Consider the following 18,784-nt stretch of genomic DNA (forward strand, 5'->3'; position numbering starts at 1 on the left):
AAGAGTTGGAGTACATATTGGGTAAATCATATCCGTGGTGTTACACCAGTGCCAGTTTCTGTTTTTTTGCCTATTTTAGGGTTTCGCAGAAAAGAAAAATCAAACGAAGTCCAATTGACCTGAAACTTCATGGAACTTATTTTTGGAAGGAAAGAAGCCCAGAAGACTTGGAGTGCACGTGAGGGGATCTACGAGGAGGCCACGAGGCAGGGGGCGCGCCCACCCCCTCGTGGCCCCGTTGACGTACTTCTTCCGCCTATATATCTCCATCTTTACCTACTAATAAACCAGCGACTGCTTCTGGTCGTACGTTGTCGGCCTTTTTGCAAAAAAGTCCCCCTGTTTCTGAGAAATTAACCCGCAATCCTACTTAAGTGTATCTGAGAAAACACTTCATTCTTACAAAAAGGATCCCGCACTTTTTTGTATTCAACCCGTGATCCTGTTGGGGTGGCTCTGAGATAACGTTGCAAAAATACCCCGGTGTAGAACGAGCGGCTGGGGCGGCGGCTGCTCGATGGAGAATGAAGGCGACGGCTGGAGCTCACGGGGGTCGGATCCGGGACCGGCAGGGCCTGGGGACGCCGATTCAGAGGTGGGAGGAGGGGTCGCAAGTGAAGAGAGGGAGGTGAGGAAGAGAAGAAGGAAGAAAGGAGGGGAGGGCAGGAGCTCGCCGGAGACGGGCGACGGCGGACGGACGGCCGCGGGAGACGGAGGGATCCAGAGCCGCCCGTTCGGGCGACACCAATCAGGCCACGGGTGGAGTACGAACGAGGACTTGACCACTAGGTATTCCATTCATCTCCCCTCTTTTCCTACCTCCCCTCAATCTGCCCCTGCCCCCATCCATCCAGCGCCGCCGTTGTTTCAGCACCCGCTCGCCAGGCACTGCCGTGCGGAGCCACCTTCCCAGCGCGCCGCCCCGCCTGCCCACGTCGGAAGGCTCCCCACCCCCACCACGCACCAGTTCGGCCCCACTGCCCATAGCACTACTGCAGAACCTTTTCAAATCGAAGCTCAGAGCATGCGAACCTCTCTCTGTACTGGTGGTCATGGACGGATGTTTCTGCTCCTCTCCCTCACAAGCTACCCCTCTCTCTATCTCTTATATATGGATGGACAACTGCATTCTTCCCAAATAAATATGTGCCCCTTTTCTTGAGATTGCGCCCACAACATGTTTGATGTTATGCTTATAAAGAGTTGAACTTCATTTTTTCCCCAGGTTTTTCTTTAATGTATGAGGCCTGGTGTAATTTGTTTTCAAAGTGAACATACTGCACATGCCAATGCATCTAGGAAAATTAAGTTATTTTTTTCGAACAAACTGGATGCATAAATTTTGGATATGAACATTGAATAGGTGCTGAAATGTTATGCTAATAATAGTTTCCAACTTGCATTTTAGCAGAACTACAAAACTATAGAAATATATCAAAACTATTATAACTCAATCAATTTGAAGTTTTTAATTATGTGTACTGAAAATGGATTTGGTGTCCACGACATGTGGAGTTAAGGTCAAGTTAGCTTATGTGCTGATGTTCTTCTCCTATAACATGATGCACCCTTGACTTACTTTTTTAGATGCTCTCACGCAGACACACAAAAATGACAACCAGTAGGCGCTTTCGGACACCCGACAGATTGACAGCGCAGAAGCAAAGATATCCAATGCGAGGCCATGATGCCCAGCAGAGACGTAGCAACAAAGGTGATAAACTCTGGTCTTTTTGGTACAATAAGTTTTTCTTCAGACAGAGAGGCTCTAATTTTGGTCGATTGATCGGCTCAAGTTACGCGCACATATATGCCTAGGCCCTTCTTCTGGATGCTCTGCATCCTCTCTCAGTAATGCACTTTGTTATTTGTTGATCATTTATGGATAGATATTGCCTATTGGATAATGGCACTGAAAACATCTTCATACCAAACAGCATTGGCAACATTGAGAAATTGAGAAAGCTTCTTCTCTGTTTGAGTTGAAATTAAGAAACCACACATAGAGCAATGCCGTCTTCATCATGCTGCAACTATACAGCTCAGGGTGGCCAAACTCGAAAAGTTGATGCAAAATTTAGTTATGATTCCTTTGTACTGTCTACAATATTATAAATAAAATATTGCTACTAAATATCTACGAGTGATGATGCATGCAAACAATTTCTTAGAGATAGGCTGTTTACAATCATGCACAATGCAGATCTGTTAATTTTTAATTTTGAAATAATGGATATGTTCTATTAGCTTGAGCAGTTGACAGGACGCCTTTTTTTGTTTTTCATGATTGCAGAAGCTCAAGTACTTGAGCCATTTAGAAAAAAAAACACTAAAACTACTTGCGAATCCAGTGCATCTTTATCAAGATAAATAATATTATAGGTGTTGCCATCTATGATCATTTCCCTATTCATACTCTGCAACTCCACTTGAAAAGGGCATGAAGTCAAGAAAAAGGCTGCGAGCTTCTGATGGATAATAAATCTCATGGTCAGACCATGGGTACATTGGGGTCAGAGCGCCTCAAGACAATTAGTTGCTAACTAAAAATGGCAAGAACCTCAGTTGAAGGACCTTACTCTGATTCACAACCACAATAGCACAGTAGATAACTTGGTAGTTTCATGTTTAACAACTTCTACTTTGATACTTTTTCGACAGCTTGATGGAAAAGCTCGACAGAATAACATGGTTACAACTAACAGTCTGACGGCCTAAATCAAGTATGTTCCTTCTTCCCCTGCCTGATTAATATACACCAGCTCTATGATCTATCTCAAATATTTTCAATCACTGAAAAGTATCTACCCAAATATAAATCAAGTATGTAGTTTTGTAGTGGAATCTCTAAAAAGACATATTTAGAAACAGAGGGAGTACAATCAAGGAGTTGTGATCAAGCTGCGGCGGCGGTCGCCTGACCATCGACGATGAGTGCCTCGGGGATGCCCCAGCTTTCATGTATGTGATGGCTTGCCAACAAATTTTCTTGTCATGGTAACGTTTATTTAAGATCACAATGTTCTAGCCCCAAAATAGAAGCTAGCCATCGGATATGTTTGCACTGGTTACTACAGGATGCAAGAGGCACATAAGTTCTCAAATGATTTCATGGCATCCGTACAAGCGATGAAGGAGGGAATTTTTAATGTATAAAGGCATACAAACTTGACCTAAATAAGTGCTCTTGTGTTTCTGTTATATTTTCCTATGGCTGCGATATTGTAACTTAAATTAAATAGTGTTGTGTTTGTCTCAGCTCTCTTCATGCAAATTGCTGCTATACCTATATGTTCCTCTCAGTACTGCTAATGGAATGGCATTTCAATTCATATACAACAAGTGCAATTACATCTTGTGAAATATCAGTTTTTAGTTATATTCTGTGTAGTCCAGCAAAATGCAGTTAGAATCTCTCATAATTCATCTAATGGAGATGTTATATTTTTGTTCTGTGGTTAAATGCAGTCACAGTCTGTCAAAATCAAGATAAATGAAGTCACATGTATGGCCAAATTATTGCTTCAGGTACTGTACAAAGTGCACTTCACATGCATGTACACAAGGATCGACCAGGACAACACTTTACAGAACCCTGCAACACAACCACTGACAGTAACGTAGTTCTCAATGAACACCTGAGGTTACATAACTAACACATCAACAGGATTGAATCCGTTGTCAGTATAGAAAATGTTGGCTCGGATGTTATGTGCACAACCTGTGAGATGGTTGTTGTTTGGATAGAGAATCAGCTCCATGAAAACAAAACAAAGGAGCTGATATTGCAATAGGTTAACCAGGTTACTTTGTGATTTGCCTTGCCCTTTACCATTCTCTGATGCAATGTAATTCGTGAAAGAAAGGTAACAGGTGACAATACTTTTGCCTTTTATTCCAGCTGTGTGAACATTTACGGAGCCCGAACGGGGAGTCCACAGTCAGCTGCTGTGAGACCTCGAAAATGCGGGTTCTTTTTTCGTTGCTTACAGCGAGAGCCGTTGTTGTGGATGAGAACAACCACCATGGATCCCTCGCTCCAAGTCATGGTCCAAGTTGCTGAATGTCCACAAGAAAATTTATCTGTAAGCAACGCTACAACCCCATCTGTCTCTCATACAATATTCTATGTTTTGCAAGTTTGTGTTGCCCACCTATTTGTTAATATGCTTCTCAAGGTCTAAAAATACTCTCTCTATCTGTCTCTCTTTCTCTGTCATCCATCATGCTCTGTTTTGCAAACTGTGCTAGCCACTTATTTGTTAATATGCTTCTCAAGTTCTAAACATATTTTGTCAGATTTCTCACACATTGTACAAGGATTATAGTGAATAAATTTTAAAAGAGCGGAATCACATATCAAAAAGTCCAATTCATATAGAGGCAATGACCTACTGAATGTTGGTAATAATGATGCTACTATTATTTAGAATAAACTCGAACTACAGGAACCATATAGTAGTGGTGAAAAAATGGATAGTGATAAACAACTTTTGTATTTTTCTTATTCGGATTAAAGGTGTTAGAGTTATAATATAAGTCATGTACCCCTTTGTATTTATCCCGTTGTATAAGGGGTTTCCTGCATATGTTCCACACCTGTACATGTATATATATCGGCCTATGGCCTCATGGGAATACGAGTTGCATATTTCCTAACATGGTATTAGAGCTAGGTCAATTTTTTTTTGCACGCTGCAACTCGTGCTATTGATCCAACCCGCGTCGCCGCCATCCTCTGTGGCCGCTGCTCCTTTTTCTCTGTCTATCGTAGCCGGCGGCTCTCCACGCCCGCTACTCTCCCTTGCAGGTCAACTCAGGCCGGCTCCTTCCCCAGTCCCGTCTCCCTGGATCGAACACGAGCAAGCCGGTTTTCCTCTGGATTGAGTTGGCCCCGCTCGAGCCGGCTTCCTCTGGATCTGATCTGCTGCCAGCTGCCGATCTCGGAGGAGTTTGCTTGCCTGCAGATCTGCCCACGGCAGGACCGGGCCTCCAGATCAATCACCCGTTTGTCCTCAGTTGAAGATCTCATCGATCCGTGCTACATCTCCACGTAGTGCTACTTTGCTCTCCGGTGATACGTGGTGCTAGCCACTTCCTACGGGTGCTGCTTGCTGCTTCTGCTGATACGTGGTGCTGGTGTATTGATTCGTCACGCCGCCGGATCTCGGCTGATTGGTCTGCTACGTTCGTCTGCCCCTGACTAACACACACACACACAAAAAAAAATGTCTGCTGCATCGGGCTATGTTGCTGTCCCTCGCTGTCCGGTGATCTTTGATGGTACTAACTACACCGAGTTCACTGGCTTTATGCGCATTCACATGCGTGGCATCCGTCTCTGGGGTGTTCTTTCTGGCGAGGTCTGCTGTCCGCCACGTCCAGTTCCTCCGGTGGCCCCTACTCCGCCAACTCCATCGGTTCTTCCTATGGATGCTAATCAGGTCGCCAAGGATGCGGCTAAGCTTGCTGATGAGGCTGCTGATCGTGCTTATGATGGGAGGGTTTTGGCTTATGAGGAGGCTCTTCAGACGTATCATGGTGCTCTGTCTGTTTACACCCAGTGGCTTGATGATGATGCTCGTGCTGCAGCTGTTCTCACTGCTAGTGTTCTGCCTCAGTTTGCTTCTGAATTTCTGGGTCTTCCTACTGTCTTTGAGATGTGGACCCGTCTTCGTCAGCGCTATCAGCCCTCTGGTGATGCCTTATACCTCTCCGTGGTCCGTCAGGAGCATGCTCTTCAGCAGGGTGACTCTACTGTTGATGACTTCTATGCATAGAGTTCTGCTATCTGGCGCCAGCTTGATTCTCTCCGCAGTGCTGGGTGTCGTACCTGCCCCTGTTGCCAGGCTGTCCAGGCCAATTTGGAGTTTCATCGCGTCTATGAGTTCCTGTCTCGGCTCCGTAAGGAGTTTGAGCCCCGGCGTGCTCAGTTGTTTGCTCGTGGCCGTATTTCTCTCATGGAGGTGCTTTCTGAGATTCGTGCTGAGGAGACTCGCTTACGTGGTGCTGGTTTGCTGGAGGTTCCCTCTGTGCTCGCTACTCGTGCTCCTACGCCACCTGCTGCACCGACCCCTTCTCGCTCGAGTGCTCCGCCGCTCTTGCCCACTCCTTCTGGAGGCTCAGGTCGCCCCCGTCCACATTGCGACTATTGCAACAATGATGGTCATCTTGAGTCTCAGTGCTACACGAAGAAGAAACACCTGCGCAAGGCTCGATCATCATCTTCAGGGACTTCGTCATCTACCTCGACAGCTTCAGCCATTGCTTTGACTGAGCAGAATATTCTGAGACTTAAGCGTCTGCTCGCGGCTTTAGGTTCTTCCTCGACGGGTACTGCTGGTTCTATGACTGATGCTTCCCGCACTGAGCAATCACCCTCTACACAGTCAGGTACATCCCCATGGGTTCTGGACTTTGGAGCTTCTTTTCATATGTCTTCTCATTCTTCCACTTTGTCCTCTCTTCGATCACTGGATTCTCCTGTTCATGTTTTCACTGCTGATGGTACTCCACTTTCTGTTGCTAGTAGAGGCAATCTTACCACTCCTTCTTATTCTGTTCCTGATGTTGCTCATGTTCCTCGACTTACCATGAATCTGTTTTCTGCTGGTCAACTTACAGATTCTGGTTGTCGCGTCATCCTTGACGTTGACTCTTGTTCTGTCCAGGACCGTCGCACGCACACTCTGGTTGGGGCTGGCCCTCGCCGCCGTGATTCTCAGGGTCTTTGGGAGTTGGACTGGCTTCATGTTCCTTCCGCTGCCACCACCATCGCCAGTTCTTCCGCTTCTGTCGCCTCCGTTACTGGTTCCTTCCAGCAGTGGCATCATCGACTTGGTCATCTGTGTGGTTCTCGGTTGTCTTCTTTAGTTCGTCGAGGTCTTCTGGGGCCTGTCTCAGGAGATGTCTCTTTAGAGTGTCAGGGTTGTTGTCTTGGCAAGCAGATTCAGTTACCATATTCACATAGTGAGTCAGTGTCCAAGCGTCCTTTCGATTTAGTCCATTCTGATGTATGGGGTCCGGCCCCTTTCGCTTCGAAAGGTGGTCATAAATACTATATTATTTTCATATATGATTTCTCTCGTTACACATGGCTTTATTTCATGACTTCTCGTTCTGAGGTGTTGTCTATTTATAAGCGTTTTGCTGCCATGGTTCATACTCAGTTCTCTTCACCCATTCGTGTTTTTCGTGCTGACTCCGCTGGCGAGTATATCTCTAAGATGTTGCGTGGTGTTCTTGCTGAGCACGGGACTCTCTCCCAATTCTCTTGTCCTGCTGCTCATGCTCAGAATGGTGTGGCTGAGCGAAAGCATCGACATCTTCTTGAGACGGCTCGTGCATTGATGATTGCTGCCTCTCTCCCGCCTCATTTTTGGGCTGAGGCCGTCTCCACATCCACCTATCTTATCAATATACAGCCTTCCGCTGCTCTACAGGGTGGTGTTCCTTTCGAGCGACTTTTTGATCGTTCTCCCGATTATTCGATGCTTCGCTCGTTTGGTTGTGTTTGCTATGTTCTTGCCCCTCGTGAACGCACCAAACTGACCGCTCAGTCTGTTGAGTGTGTTTTCTTAGGCTACAGTGATGAGCATAAGGGCTATCGTTGTTGGGATCCTATTGGTCGTCGGATGCGTATCTCTCGAGACGTGACTTTTGATGAGTCTCGTCCCTTCTACCCACGCCCATCTTCCTCGACTTTTTCAGTGCAGGATATCTCTTTCCTCACTTTTCCTGACTCACCTATCACCCCCGTCGAGACTGTACCTCTCCGTTCCACTTCCCCTCCTTCTCCACCTCTAGTTGATTTGCAGCCACCATCCTCCCCGGTCTCCTCGCCTAGCATGTCACCGGGTTCTCCACCTTCATCTCCGATGACTTCCTCCCCGGTCTCCTCTCCCAGCCTGTCATCGGATTTTACACCTTCATCTCCGGGGACTTCTTCGTCGCCACCCCCCGATTCTACCTTGACGATTCCTCCTTCTATTATTCCATCTTTTCCTCAGCATTACACTCGTCGTCCACGACCAGTCGATGCCTCTGTGGATGAGTCGTCATCTTCCTCTCAGCCTACTTATGGCTTGCGTTCTCGTCCTCGTCCGCCTGTTGATCGCTTTGGATTTCCCACCGCTGGTGCTGCTGTTCTTGAGCCGACTTCTTACCGTCAGGCTGTTGTTCATCCTGAATGGCAGTTTGCGATGGCAGAGGAGATTGCTGCTCTTGAACGCACTGGTACCTGGGATCTTGTTTCTCTTCCTCCCGGAGTCCGTCCGATCACTTGTAAGTGGGTCTACAAGGTTAAGACTCGCTCCGATGGTTCTCTTGAGCGTCACAAAGCTCGTCTTGTGGCTCGTGGTTTTCAGCAGGAGCATGGTCGTGATTATGACGAGACTTTTGCTCTTGTGGCCCATATGACCACTGTTCGTACACTTCTTGCCGTTGCCTCTGCACGCCACTGGTCTATATCTCAGCTTGATGTTAAGAATGCCTTTCTTAATGGTGAGCTGCGTGAGGAGGTGTACATGCAGCCACCACTTGGGTATTCTGTTCCTGATGGCATGGTATGTCGTCTTCGTCGCTCTCTCTATGGCCTTAAGCAAGCCCCCCGCGCCTGGTTTGAGCGCTTTGCCTCTGTGATCACTGCTGCTGGTTTTTTAGCAAGTGCTCATGATCCAGCATTGTTTATTCACCTTTCTCCTCGTGGTCGGACTCTTCTTCTTCTTTATGTTGATGACATGATCATCACGGGGGATGACCCCGAGTATATTGCCTTTGTAAAGGCCCGTCTTAGTGAGCAGTTTCTTATGTCTGATCTTGGACCTCTTCGCTACGTTCTTGGGATTGAAGTCTCTTCTACCTCTGATGGCTTTTTTATATCCCAGGAAAAGTATATCCAGGATCTTCTTGCTCGTGCTGCTCTTACTGACGAGCGCGTTGTTGAGACTCCTATGGAGCTCAATGTTCACCTCCGTGCTACTGATGGTGATCCTCTCCCTGACCCAACGCGTTATCGTCATCTTGTTGGCAGTCTTGTCTATCTAGCTGTCACTCATCCGGACATCTCTTATCCGGTTCATATTCTGAGTCAGTTTGTCTCTGCTCCCACCTCGGTTCACTATAGTCATCTCCTTCGTGTTCTTCGATATCTTCGAGGCACGATCTCTCACCGTCTATTCTTTCCTCGCTCCAGTTCTTTACAGCTTCAGGCCTATTCGGATGCTACGTGGGCTAGTGATCCTTCAGATCGCCGTTCACTTTCTGCTTACTGTGTTTTTCTTGGTGGTTCTCTCATTGCCTGGAAGACGAAGAAACAGCTTGCAGTTTCCCGTTCGAGTGCCGAGGCTGAGTTGCGAGCAATGGCTCTTTTGACGGCAGAGGTGACTTGGTTACGGTGGTTACTTCAGGATTTTGGTGTTTCTGTCACTACACCGACTCTGCTCTTATCTGACAGTACAGGTGCTATCAGCATTGCACGCGATCCTGTGAAGCATGAGCTCACCAAGCATATTGGTGTTGATGCTTTCTATGTGCGCGCTGGTGTGCAGGATCAGGTTATTGCTCTTCAGTATGTGCCTTCCGAGTTACAGTTGGCGGATTTCCTGACGAAGGCTCAGACTAGAGCACAACATGGCTTTTATCTCTCCAAACTCAGTGTTGTTCATCCACCATGATTTTGAGGGGGGGTGTTAGAGTTATAATATAAGTCATGTACCCCTTTGTATTTATCCCGTTGTATAAGGGGTTTCCTGCATATGTTCCACACCTGTACATGTATATATATCGGCCTATGGCCTCATGAGAATACGAGTTGCATATTTCCTAACAAAAGGGACCTCATTCCCAGAGCTACTTGACGAAAAATAAAATGTGTGCATGCGCCAATGAAGTCCAGAAATTAATCCTCATGTGCGTCCAATATTTTGTCTGAGAAGTCCGAATGTTCAGTGTTGGTAAAGTATACCTCCCGCTGATAGAACAGCGGAAAGATCGTTTCGTTGATGGCGAGTTTGCCTTGATACTGATATCTAGCGCGCGTTGGTAGTGTCATGCTGCCTGGTCGGCGCTGCAACTACACAGCTAAGCAGGAGGTAGGTGAGATGAGGCGAGCCTGAGATCTGGAGCATCCAGTAATAGTGTTGATTTTTGTGTGTGTTTGTTTTTTCTGGTAGTGACACCTATGAAGAAAGTTAGGCGAGCAAGAACATGTGGTTGTGGTGCTTCGTCTCCTTGCCTACAGTTTATATCTTAAGCTTCCCTTGCTATGTGTAATATGGCTAGGTAAAATCTGCATATGACAAGAGACGTATATCAATGCATAAGCAATTGACGTTACTTGCCAACCAATTGATGTTTGCAAACTCATCCTAATAGTAACTTCTGTCTCAATCTTAATTGTTCAAGAATCAACATTTGCACATTTAAGTGTATTCATTGGTCATTTTTTTAATATGTCCTTGCAGATTAGTTGCTGAAAAACAACCCAGCCACCTACATTTGGCTGGACCATATATGTTTTATTAATGTTTAATGAAACGGCCCATGTTCCAGCAGATCCTTGCATTTTGTGGCATCTACAATGCTAGGAACTGCATCCCGAGGGGCATTAGAGACAGCGGCGGCATTGGAGCAGGTGCATCATGCGATTTGGTTGAGACGCACATATCACTATCTTGTTTCTGATGGTGTGTCTACACTGGCTACTACATGCTGCTCTCCAATCTATACACAACAAAGAAACAGTACTCTGAAGCAGGTTTGTTGAAGAACAAGGCCAAGAGCAGGAAGATGATGAAAACACCAGGATGTACTCTAATTGAGATAGGTGAAAAACAACATCTCTTCGTGGCTGACATACTTCATGTTTTAGTTTGATATTACTGTATGGTTTAGTTCATGAGTCCACAGGTTAAGTTCATGGCTCATGTTTATTCTCCGGTGTATTTGGCAAGTCTCACTTATTAATTAGTAGTATCGCTCTACATCATGGCCACACCACGTGATATGAGCTTAGTTTTTTCATACTGAACACTTCACTGGATTAAAACTATAAGTGGGTTTCTGACTATTTGTCGGTAGATCAAAGGTGATGGCTCTCAGTGGTAAAACCAACATGCATCAGGTTCTTAAGACATCACTAAATTTCTTATAAAATGTGTTTTGCTTATTCACAACACTTGTAGCTAATGTAGCTAACTGAAGATCGAAAGATCCAATCAACCAATGTATCTAACTGAAGCAAAATCACTCATCATGCCAGTAGGCTAATGTGGCCAGAAATTAGATAAGAGAGGAATGTTAGCAACTCATCAACATTGAAAGCACACAAAATGTTTCAGTTTTTAGGCCACTACTTTGTTTTGAAGAGCTATTTATGTGAGCTTTTTCTGTAGCATAGGACTACAGTTTTTCGGATAACATTCATCCACCACAAAAAATAGTACATGTACATATATTATTTTTCTATATATATGTTCATGTACTATATTTCAATTGGGGATTCCCGCCTCCCGCAGCCCTGCCGCCGTGTCCTGGCCCTGCCATTGTCGTCCTGCTCTTGATCGGATCGGGTGGGCCGCCGCTCGATCTGCAGCCCAAAGAAAGTGTCGAACCGGTTTTTTCTTAACTCACCGAGGATTGTGGGTTGAATACCAAAAATACATTGTCTTTTCTGTAAAATTGCCTCTTCATGTGCGCATCCATCTCCTTCAGTAGCAAGACGGATGGTCTCTGGTGTTGCACATCCACCTGCCGCTTTTTTCAATGGTTTTCACGACGGATGGCTGTTGAGCCCATCTCAAGTGAATAGCTGGATACCATGTTGTTGGGCCATCATTTATCCCTAACAAAATTGAAGTTTTTTCTTTGGTAGGACAACATAGTTCTATAGATTATATTCATCATAATTACTTGCAAGTTCTCAAGAAATATTTGTTTTGCTACTATAAGAAAGATGACTAGACTGACTTAAGGGTATAGCTTGTAATGTGACGTCAGTTGTTGAATTAGTTGTTTCATGCTATTTGAAATGTTTTCCGTAACACATTGGATAGTATACTTTCACACGTCACATATTTCAATATATGAAGTGCCGCGTACCGGCGTGTGGAGCAGGTTTTGCAAAATTTTCCCGTTGCAACGCATGGGCATATGCAAGATTTGAGAACACTTGATGTATGTCTTGCCGTGCGTACCTGTGGTGACAATGGGATATCACGTGATTCACTTGATGTATGTTTTTGTGATCAACTTGCGGGTTCCGCCCATGAACCTATGCATAAGGATTGACACATGTTTTAGTCGTGATTCTCTGATAGAAACTTTGGGGCACTCTTTGAGGTCCTATGTGTTGGTTGAATAGATGAATCTGAGTTTGTGTGATGCATATCGTATAATCATACCCACGAATACTTGAGGTGACATTAGGGTTTTGGTTGATTTGTGTCTTAAGGTGTTATTCTAGTACGAACTCTAGGGTTGTTTGTGACACTTATAGGAATAGCCCAACGGATTGATTGGAAAGAATAACTTTGAGGTGGTTTCGTACCCTACCATAATCTCTTCGTTTGTTCTCCGCTATTAGTGACTTTGGAGTGATTCTTTGTTGCATGTTGAGGGATAGTTATGTGATCTAATTATGTTAGTATTGTTGAGGGAACTTGGACTAACGAAAGTATGAACCCTAGGCCTTGTTTCAACGCATTGCAATACAGTTTATGCTCACTTTTATCATTAGTTACCTTGCTGTTTTTATAATTTCAGATTACAAATACCTTTATCTACTATCCATATTGCATTTGGATCACCATCTCTTCGCCGAACTAGTGCACCTATACAGTTTACCATTGTATTGGGTGTGTTGGGGAGACAAGAGACTCTTTGTTATTTGGTTGCAGGGTTGCTTGAGAGAGACCATCTTCATCCTACGCCTCCTACGGATTGATAAACCTTAGGTCATCCACTTGAGGGAAATTTGCTACTGTCCTATAAACCTCTGCACTTGGAGGCCCAACAACATCTACAAGAAGAAGGTTGTGTAGTAGACATCAATCTCTTTTTTGGCGCCGTTGCCGGGGAGGTGAGTGCTTGAAGGTATATCTTTAGATCTTGCAATCGATTTTTTTTGTTTCTTGTTTTATCACTAGTTTAGTTTATAAAAGAAAACTATAAAAAATATGGAATTAAGGATGCCTCATATGCTTCATCTTTTTAATATCTATCATAAAAATAAGAATTCCGATAATTGTACTCAAGTTCTAGAAGAAGAATGCATTAGAATGTTTGGCACTAAATATTTGAATAATGAGCATGATTGCAATGTTGTTAGTACGAATTCTTTGAATATCCATGATACTAATGATGATTGCACTAGTTCTGATGAAAATGTCTCCTATAAACATGTCAATTTTTGTGGAGTGCATTGGGTTTGTAAGTATACACCAAAAAGGGAAGATAGATATTGCAAGAAGCATAAGTACTTAGAAACTAAATTGTTGCAAGAAATACTAGATGATTGTGCTGAAAATTTAATTTTTCTTGGCCGTACTTGTGGACTTTGCAATGAACAGGATCATTTAGCTATCCGATGCAAATTGTTCCATGATCTAATAGTGTCAAAAATTTGTGATGACTTGATTTCGCTTGCACATTATAATGAACTTAGTTTGCTTATGGGTTATGAAGACATGAAACGTTTAACTAATCATCTTCCAGAATTTGCCCGTTACAAACTTCTTGGCTTTGATCTAGAGGAAATTTATATGTATTGTGCGATGAATTGCATTGAAAATCCTTATATTGCCAATTACATAAAGAAAAGAAAACAAATAAAAGATGAAGAGAATACTAATGAAAAGGAAGAGACTTCCCAATATCCTCCTATTATTTCTTATGATGAATCAGGTAACGAGGAGGAGCCTCCTATTCAACCAATCTCATTAATAAGGAGCTCCAAAAAGAGGATTAAACCCACATATGATGTGGTGAAGAAGAAGAAAAGAAAAAGGAAGAGAGGTAAAAAGATATCTCTCCCAAATAGTGTTGCTCCTATTACTATTGTGCCTCATCAAAATATAATTGTGGAAGATAATGGCACTTCTTATGATCTTGAAAATCTTTTTGGCACTTGCTTGGAAGAATATGATAATTGCTATACTATTGGTGCTATCCATACTATTAATGATGAGAGTGATTATGCTTATGATATGAAAAGGCCCAAGCTTTGGGATGCTATGTTTGATGACGATGATGTTTTTGAGAATATATTTGTTGCAATTAATGTTTGTCCCAAGCTTGGGGATGCTACGTTTGATGAAGATGATATTTTTAGTCTCCCAAGTTTTGATATGCAAATTTACAATGATGATAGCATACCTCCTACTTATGATGATTATTGTGATGATACTTATGCTATAAAAAGTAGTGATTATATTTATAAAACTTGTCATGATTATGATTACCCCTTTTCTGAACATTACTCTTTTAATGTGGAAACAATTTATAGTATTCGAGTCTCTTATGATGCTCCCACTATTCCGAATGAGAAGAATTTTTCTTATGCGGAGAGCAATAAAAATTCTATGCTTGTAGATCATGAAAAGAATACTTTAGGTGCTGGTTATATTGTTTAATTCATTCATGATTCTACTGAAAATTATTATGAGGGAGGAACTTATGCTTGTAGGAATTGCAATAATATCAAGTTTCCTCTCTATGTGTTGAAAATCTTGAAGTTATGCTTGTTTTGCCTTCCTTTGCTAGTTGATTCTTGTTCCCACAAGTTGTTTGCTCACAAAATCCATATGCATAGGAAGTGGGTTAGACTTAAATGTGCTAGTCATATTCTTCATGATGCTCTTTTTATATTACAATTCTTATCTTTTATGTGAGCATCATTGAAATCATCATGCCTAGCTAGGGGCGTTAAACGATAGAGCTTGTTGGGAGGCAACCCAATTTTACTTTAGTTCCTTGATTTTTGTTCCTGTTTAGTAATAAATAATTCATCTAGCCTATGTTTAGATGTGGTTTTATGCTTTTAATTAGTGTTTGTGCCAAGTAGAACCTTTGGGAAGACTTGGGGAAAGTCTTTGCGATCATGCTGTAAAAAACAGAAACTTTAGCGCTCACGAGAATTGCTGCCAGTTTTTATTGGAGAGTGCTATTGAGTTAATTATTTTTGCATATGATTAATAGATAAATTCTCAGGTCCAGCAATTTATTTGAGAACTGTATGAGTTCCATAAGTATACGTTTGATTCAGATTAATACAGACTGTTCTGTTTTTGACAGATTCTGTTTTCATCGTGTTGTTTGCTTATTTTGATGAATCTATGAGTAGTATCGGAGGGTATGAACCATAGAGAAGTTGGAATACCGTAGATATTACACCAATATGAATTTAGAATGAGTTCATTACAGTAGATTATGATGGTGATTTGCTTTCTTATACTAACGGAGCTTACGAGTTTTTCTGTTAAGTTTTGTGTTGTGAAGTTTTCAAGTTTTGGGTAAAGATTCGACGGACTATGGAATAAGGAGTGGCAAGATCCTAAGCTTGGGGATGCCCAAGGCACCCCAAGGTAATATTCAAGGACAACCAAGAGCCTAAGCTTGGGGATGCCCCCGAAGGCATCCCCTCTTTCGTCTACTTCCATCGATAACTTTACTTGGAGCTATATTTTTATTCACCACATGATATGTGTTTTGCTTGGAGCGTCAATTTATTTTGTTAAGATTTTCTTGCTGTTATTTAGAACAATGTTTTGCATCTTTTATTTCAGTAAAAGTGGCATTGATAGCCTTTACTATGCCTATGTTAGAAGTCCACATATTGCTGTTTGGAAACAGAAAGTTTATCGCTGTTGCAATAATTCCCTAGAAAAGTCAGAATGTGATAAAATGTTGAAACCTTTTGCATATTAAGCTCTGATAAATTTACTATAGAGGGAATTTTCTTTCATAATTTTTGGAGCTGGGGAAGTATGAATCTTGCTGCACTCTTTACAGACTGTCCTGTTTAGGCAGATTGCTGTTATGTTTGCATTGTTTGCATATGTTTGCTTCTTTAATGATTCTATTTGAGGATAGGACTATTAAATATGAAGAGACATTTAGTATGCAATGTTGAATAGTAATTTTAGTGATTTGCTACAGTAGAGTATGATAAGGTTTTTGCAATGGTTTATACTAACTTATCTCACGAGTCCTTGTTGAGTTTTGTGTGGATGAAGCTTTTGAGATTTAGGGAGACCGTGATATGAGAGGAATTAAGGAGACACAAAAGATCAAGCTTGGGGATGCCCAAGGCACCCCAAGATAATATTTTAGGAACTCTCAAGCGTCTAAGCTTGGGGATGCCCTGGTTGGCATCCCATCTTTCTTCTTCAACAACTATCGGTTAGTATCGGTTGATCCTAAGTTTTTGCTTCTTCACATGATGTTTGCTATTCTTAGATGTCATTTTATTTTATTTTTCTTGCTGTTTGAATAAAATACCAAGATCTGAAATTCTTAAATGTTAGAGAGTCTTCACATAGTTGCATAATTATTCGACTATTCATTGATCTTCACTTATATCTTTCGGAGTAGTTTGTCATTTGCTCTAGTGCTTCACTTATATCCCTTTAGAGCACGGTGATGGTTTTATTTTATAGAAATAGATGAACTCTCATGCTTCACTTATATTATTTTGAGAGTTCTAAACAGTATGGTAATTTTCTTTGGTTATGAATTTAGTCCTAATATGATGGGCATCCAAGAGGGATATAATAAAAACTTTCATATAGAGTGCATTGAATACTATGAGAAGTTTGATACTTGATGATTGTTTTGAGATATGAGGATGGTAATATTAGAGTCATGCTAGTTGAGTAGTTGTGAATTTGAGAAATGCTTGTGTTAAAGTTTGTGATTCCCGTAGCATGCACGTATGGTGAACCGTTATGTGATGAAGTCGGAGCATGATTTATTTATTGATTGTCCTCCTTATGAGTGGCGGTCGGGGACGAGCGATGGTCTTTTCCTACTAATCTATCCCCCTAGGAGCATGCGCATAGTACTTTGTTTCGATAACTAATAGATTTTTGCAATAAGTATGTGAGTTATTTATGACTAATGTTGAGTCCATGGATTATACGCACTCTCACCCTTCCACCATTGCTAGCCACTCTAGTACCGCGCAACTTTCGTGGGTACCATAAAACCACCATATACCTTCCTCAAAACAGCCACCATACCTACCTACTATGGCATTTCCATAGCCATTCCGAGATATATTGTCATGCAACTTTCCACCGCTCCGTTATTATGACACGCTTCATCATTGTCATATTGCTTTGCATGATCATGTAGTTGACATTGTATTTGTGGCAAATCCATCGTTCATAATTCTTTCATACATGTCACTCATGAGTCATTGCACATCCCGGTGCACTGCCGGAGGCATTCATATAGAGTCATATTTTGTTCTAAGTATCGAGTTGTAATTCTTGAGTTGTAAGTAAATAAAAGTGTGACGATCATCATTATCAGAGCATTGTCCCAGTGAGGAAAGGATGATGGAGACTATGATTCCCCCACAAGTCGGGATGAGACTCCGGATGAAAATAAATAAATAAAAGAGACCAAAGAAGCCCAAATAAATAAAAGAGGCCATAAAAAAGAGAGAAGGCCCAAATAAAATAAAAAAAATAAAAAAATAAAAAAAATAAAAAAAAGAGAAAAAAAAGAGAGAAGGGGCAATGCTACTATCCTTTTACCACACTTGTGCTTCAAAGTAGCACCATGATCTTCATGATAGAGAGTCTCCTATGTTGTCACTTTCATATACTAGTGGGAATCTTTCATTATAGAACTTGGCTTGTATATTCCAATGATGGGCTTCCTCAAAATGCCCTAGGTCTTCGTGAGCAAGCGAGTTGGATGCACACCCACTAGTTTCTTTTGTTGAGCTTTCATACACTTATAGCTCTAGTGCATCCGTTGCATGGAAATCCCTACTCACTCACATTGATATCTATTGATGGGCATCTCCATAGCCCGTTGATACGCCTAGTTGATGTGAGACTATCTTCTCCTTTTTTGTCTTCTCCACAACCACCATTCTATTCCACCTATAGTGCTATATCCATGGCTCACACTCATATATTGCGTGAAGATTGAAAAAGTTTGAGAACATCAAAAGTATGAAACAATTGCTTGGATTTTCATCGGGGTTGTGCATGATTTAAATATTTTGTGTGGTGAAGATGGAGCATAGCCAGACTATATGATTTTGTAGGGATAGCTTTCTTTGGCCATGTTATTTTGAGAAGACATGATTGCTTAGTTAGTATGCTTGAAGTATTATTGTTTCTATGTCAATATTAAACTTTTGTCTTGAATCTTATGGATCTGAACATTCATGCTACAATAAAGAGAATTACTTAGAGAAATATGTTAGGTAGCATTCCACATCAAAAATTCTTTTTTTATCATTTACCTACTCGAGGACGAGCAGGAATTAAGCTTGGGGATGCTGATACGTCTCCAACGTATCTATAATTTTTGATTGTTCCATGCTATTATATTATCAACCTTGGATGTTTTATATGCATTTATATGCCATTTTATATGATTTTTGGGACTAACCTATTAACCTAGAGCCCCGTGTCAGTTTCTGTTTTTTTGCCTATTTTAGGGTTTCGTAGAAAAGGAAAATCAAACAGAGTCCAATTGACCTGAAACTTCACGGAACTTATTTTTGGAAGGAAAGAAGCCCAGAAGACTTGGAGTGCACGTCAGG

At 42.2% G+C, this 18,784-nt stretch overlaps 1 protein-coding gene across 16 annotated transcripts; it reads left to right on the forward strand.

The window, feature by feature from the left end:
- The first annotated feature begins 448 nt into the window (after window positions 1–448).
- Window positions 449–6,453, forward strand: LOC123039319 (uncharacterized). 16 transcript variants are annotated; one of them, XM_044462583.1, is made up of 6 exons: window positions 449–789; window positions 1,602–1,714; window positions 2,662–2,723; window positions 2,872–2,961; window positions 3,469–3,528; window positions 3,902–6,453. In XM_044462583.1, exon 6 carries the CDS (start codon window positions 5,281–5,283, stop codon window positions 6,271–6,273), a length of 993 nt encoding a protein of 330 aa, XP_044318518.1. In that variant the 5' UTR covers window positions 449–789; window positions 1,602–1,714; window positions 2,662–2,723; window positions 2,872–2,961; window positions 3,469–3,528; window positions 3,902–5,280; the 3' UTR covers window positions 6,274–6,453. The 16 variants fall into 16 exon arrangements, with proteins under 16 accessions (XP_044318518.1, XP_044318532.1, XP_044318484.1 ...); XM_044462597.1 differs by lacking the exon at window positions 3,469–3,528 and having other exon boundaries at window positions 1,588–1,714; XM_044462549.1 differs by having other exon boundaries at window positions 2,662–2,961.
- The last annotated feature ends 12,331 nt before the right edge of the window (window positions 6,454–18,784 follow it).

The sequence above is a fragment of the Triticum aestivum genome, chromosome 1A, assembly GCF_018294505.1.
Source record: "Triticum aestivum cultivar Chinese Spring chromosome 1A, IWGSC CS RefSeq v2.1, whole genome shotgun sequence".
NCBI lineage: Eukaryota > Viridiplantae > Streptophyta > Magnoliopsida > Poales > Poaceae > Triticum > Triticum aestivum.